Below are 4,613 nucleotides of genomic sequence, written 5' to 3'. Positions count from 1 at the left end.
TAGTCGATATTAGATCTTCAACAATATCTTTTTTAAATTAATTTGTCAAAGTTTTCTAGCATGATTCATCAAAATTTGTAATTGTTGCAAAGGATTCTTGTGCATGTGATAAATGTTGAAAGTTCCTAGTTGAATAGTAATAAGGTAATTTCATAATATATAAGTGATAAGATAATTTCATAATATATAAGTGATTCTTATTTACTATACAAGTTGATTTTGTGAAATTCAATAAATTTAAAATTCACCTCTTAATATAATAATAAATATAATAATAAAGCTTATTCTAACGAGATTTGGTATTCTATTTTGTTCCATCTTCTTTAGGACCACCCATTATACATGCAGGGTTGAGTTGGGAAATTCACTTCTAACAATAAACTCTATATATAGTGGCTCATTGAGAGGAAAAAGAGTGTGAAGAATTTGTGTTTTGAGAAGAATGGCTTACACACAAGGTTTCTTGCAGCTCCATGCTCTAAGCACTCCTGTTAGAGTTTGGCCACACTGGGAAGTGGGAAGCACCAAACGAAAACACATTGTGTGCAACGCACAGAAGGAGGATGTGGAAGAGGGTGAAGTCACCACTCTTAGCCATGTCTCTCGCAGATTGGCCCTCGGCACTGCGCTCATCGGCGGCGCCGCTGCTGCAGGCGCTAAGGTATCACCTGCTAATGCTGCTGATGATGCAGAACTCTCTCTCGACCAACCTGGTATTTGTTTTACTCTCATCACCTCCATAAGCAATCCTTTCTTTGCATGTTTATTATTTATAACACAAACACTGTTAGAAACCCTATTTTGCACTGTATCACTACTGCATTAAGCAGAATCAGAGTCTCATAATAATGACTCAACATCGCTTGTAACCACTTTATTTTGTTGGGTACTGTAGCATTTATTACCACATTACCAGCTTCAATAAGCTCTGAGGAATATCCTGCATCCGTTGTCGAAGCTCTTTCTCTCAATCGAACCAGTTTTCCCAAGGGCTTCGTTTTCGGGACAGCATCAGCGGCATACCAGGTATCCTCATAATATATCTCTTCTTAATCTTTTACGAGAAAACTGTTTGAGATTTCAACGTATTTAACTTCATACCATTATGTTGTGTTGTTGATATATATATATATATATATATATATATATATATATATATATATATATATATATATACCTATAGTACGAAGGAGCGGCGTTTGAAGATGGAAGAAAAGCAAGTATATGGGATGCATTCACCCACAGATATCCAGGTTTTTTTTTTCTACCTTCCTAAATATAAATCCAATTAAGACGATTATAAATTATTTTTTTTAATATTAAAAAATATTTGTTTCTATGCTTTTCAAAAATTATACATATGAAACTTAATAAAAATGGTAGATAATATCTGATTGTAAACATTTAATACTTGCAGAGAGGATAAGGGATAGAAGTAATGGAGATGTAGCAGTTGACGAATATCACCGCTACAGGGTAAAGTCCAATTTCTTAATGATTACAGTGAAGGATGAATGAGGAAACCAATTATTTTTCTTCATCAAAAACAATTAATTAAACTTTTGGACGTTGTTTTACATTTATATAACAGGAAGATATTCAGATAATGAAGGATATGAATCTGGATGCATACAGATTCTCCATATCATGGTCTAGAATAGTACCAAGTGAGATAGAAGTTGATGAGTTATTATTCTGATTATTATTACTGTTGTTGGATCTTTCATTGTTAATGATTTTTCAATCTTCTTTTAAAAATGATTGATATATAGATGGAAAGGTGGGTCCATACGAGGAGGGTGTAAACCAAGCAGGAATCGATTATTACAATCGCCTCATAGATTATCTGATAGACAACGGTCAGTGTCCATGTTTTCCTCTCTTGGTTTTTCTTCGTTAAAATTTACATCTTATAATATATAATTTTTCTTTCATTGATTTAAATATTAATGTCGCAGGTCTAAAACCATATGTCACACTTTTTCACTGGGATCTTCCCCAAGCTTTAGAAGAGGAGTATGGAGGTTTTTTATCTCATCATGTTGTGTAAGTTGTACAAAATTTATTTTATATTTGCATAATAATTGTTCAAAAAATGACTTTGCTGTATTCTTGATTTTCAGAGATGATTTCCGAGACTATGCAAGAGTTTGTTTCAAAAACTTTGGAAACAGGGTGAAACATTGGATTACTCTAAATGAGCCATGGTCTTACAGTAACAATGGTTACGCAGTTGGGACGTTTGCACCAGCTCGATGCTCTGAATGGCAAGATCCAACTTGCCTCGGTGGTGACTCAGGAAGAGAACCATATATAGTTACACATAATCTACTACTTTCTCATGCAGCCGCTGTAGAAGAGTACAGAAAATTTCAGGTTTGTTTAGACCGGATTAGAAACTCTCGTTTATCTCTTTTTTATTAATAAGTCGTCAGGAAACGAGCTTTAAACCTAATTCAATTCCATAAGATCAATTTAAACCTAATTCAATTTCATAAGATCAATTTGTAAGGTGAGGTTTGCATCCTACTTATATATTATTAGGAGGTGTACTTTAAGTTTAACTCAACCCCACAAAATCGACTTGTAAAATGAGGTTTATATCCCACTTATATATATATATATATATATATATATATATATAATGAAATTGTCTATTTCTAGTAAATGTGAGACTTCTGACAGAAATAAACTTTAAACCTAAAGTAATTTTACAAAATCAAATCAATTTGTAAGATGAGATTTATAATCCGTTATATATTATAAATTGATCTTATTTTTTATCATCGATGTGAGACTTCTACCTTTTTAAGATTAAAAACACTTTACACAGGAATATCAAGAAGGAATGATAGGCATAACACTTATTTCTCATTGGTATGAGCCACAAACAGACTCTGAATCAGATAAAGACGCCGCCAAACGTGCACTTGACTTCATGTTTGGGTGGTAAGTGCTTAACTCTGCACCAGAATATGCATTAATAGTCGAAGAGAACATGTTTTGATATGTAACAATGATTACTTACAGGTACATGGAACCATTGACAACAGGAAAATATCCAAAGAGCATGCGTTATCTAGTTGGTAATCGATTACCAGAGTTCTCAAAACATGAATCAAAACTTCTTGCTGACTCATATGATTTTATTGGAATAAACTATTACACCACTGTTTGCGTTGCGGATAATCCTTCTGTTCAACCAGAATCTAAACGTAGTTATAGTACAGATCCCAATGTCATTTATTCAAGTGAGGAAACTTCTATCTTTAAATTATTTAAATTAGGAAAGTCCATTAGAAAAAAAAAATATTTTGAATACTAAATTTTGACAACTTTTCTTATAATTTTAGATGGTATCTTTTAAGTGATTCTGTATTTTTTCGTTTTTTCATTCTTAATATTCTAAAACCACTTAAAAGATATTATCTCATGTTGTAAAAGAAAATTGTCAAAATTTAGTAATCAAAATATGACTGTGGTATAAATTATGTATATGTTCAATTTCCTAATATAACATTTTCTTTTTGTTTTCAATGCCCAGCTCAACGCAATGGTGTTCTCATAGGTGTACCGGTGTGTATATTTATGATTTTTGTCAAATTCTATGTTCACACTAATAATAATAATAATATTATTATTATTATATTTTATTTCATATAACTTTATATTTATATTTGCAGACGGCTTCTGATTGGTTATATGTTTGCCCAAAAGGAATTAAAAAGTTGTTGCTCTATACCAAAAAAGAGTACAACGATCCTGTGATTTATATAACTGAAAATGGTAATTATACCAAAAGCAATTTTTATTGTCTTTAAAGAATATATTTTGACAAAATTATTCAAAATGTGGAATTTCAATATAGATATTTCTTTTAACATGTTGATGTATATATTACTTTTAATTTATAGGAAGAGGCAATGACATCGGTGAAGAACACGATACACTTGAGGAATCTCTTATAGATGTTTATAGAATCGATTTTTACTATCGTCATCTCTATTATCTACTTTCAGCAATAAGGTAATGATTTAACTTTTACATATTTTAAATTTGTTTCTAACTCTAATTTAATTTTTTTTTTATTAAGGGATCGCGTAAAGGTAAAAGAATATTTTGCATGGTCACTTTTGGACAATTTTGAATGGAAAGATGGGTATTTAGTAGGATTTGGACTAAACTATGTGGACAGGAAAAATAAGTTGAAGCGATATCCCAAACTTTCAGCAAAGTGGTTTAAAAATTTTCTTCAGAAAGCATGAGATGATTGCAAGAGTTTGGAAGATAATCTCTTATGTAATGTTGCCTATTAATAAATTTGTGTGGGAGCTGTTAAACTTTTTATTAATGTAATGCTTTTTTATTAGTGAAATGTGGCTTGTTTAGTAAATTAATTCCTGGTTGTTTTTTTATTTGAGAAGAGAACATATTCGTTTAATTTTTTTAATCTGTCACATTAGGCTTAATATCAGCTTTTCTTTAACAATGAAGAATTATATTAAGTGCTATTTGGGATATTTTAACTTATGTATAAATAAATATATGCAAGAAAAAAAATTATGAAATTAATATACCACCGAAACTATAACTAAATTGATGTATTAAACAAA

General features: G+C 30.8%; 1 protein-coding gene across 1 annotated transcript; it reads left to right on the top strand.

The window, feature by feature from the left end:
- Window positions 1-421: 421 nt before the first annotated feature.
- LOC114183527 (cyanogenic beta-glucosidase-like) lies at window positions 422-4,393 on the top strand. The gene is made up of 14 exons (XM_028070578.1): window positions 422-713; window positions 896-1,026; window positions 1,184-1,253; window positions 1,418-1,476; window positions 1,592-1,667; window positions 1,773-1,859; window positions 1,959-2,046; window positions 2,124-2,376; window positions 2,834-2,949; window positions 3,031-3,251; window positions 3,545-3,576; window positions 3,684-3,786; window positions 3,915-4,026; window positions 4,094-4,393. Exons 1-14 carry the CDS (start codon window positions 443-445, stop codon window positions 4,263-4,265), a joined length of 1,791 nt encoding a protein of 596 aa, XP_027926379.1. The 5' UTR covers window positions 422-442; the 3' UTR covers window positions 4,266-4,393.
- The last annotated feature ends 220 nt before the right edge of the window (window positions 4,394-4,613 follow it).

Source organism: Vigna unguiculata, chromosome 5, assembly GCF_004118075.2.
Source record: "Vigna unguiculata cultivar IT97K-499-35 chromosome 5, ASM411807v1, whole genome shotgun sequence".
Taxonomy (NCBI): domain Eukaryota; kingdom Viridiplantae; phylum Streptophyta; class Magnoliopsida; order Fabales; family Fabaceae; genus Vigna; species Vigna unguiculata.
Note: the sequence above shows the minus strand (reverse complement) of the source record. Positions and strands in the feature narration are given on the sequence as shown.

Excerpts from the sequence above, each read along its gene's own strand:
- LOC114183527 (XM_028070578.1), top strand. The coding sequence starts at position 443 with ATGGCTTACACACAAGGTTTCTTGCAGCTCCATGCTCTAAGCACTCCT. Across the intron at positions 2,047-2,123 it reads TTTTTATCTCATCATGTTGT|AGATGATTTCCGAGACTATG; the intron begins GTAAGTTGTACA and ends CTTGATTTTCAG. Across the intron at positions 3,787-3,914 it reads GATTTATATAACTGAAAATG|GAAGAGGCAATGACATCGGT; the intron begins GTAATTATACCA and ends TTTAATTTATAG.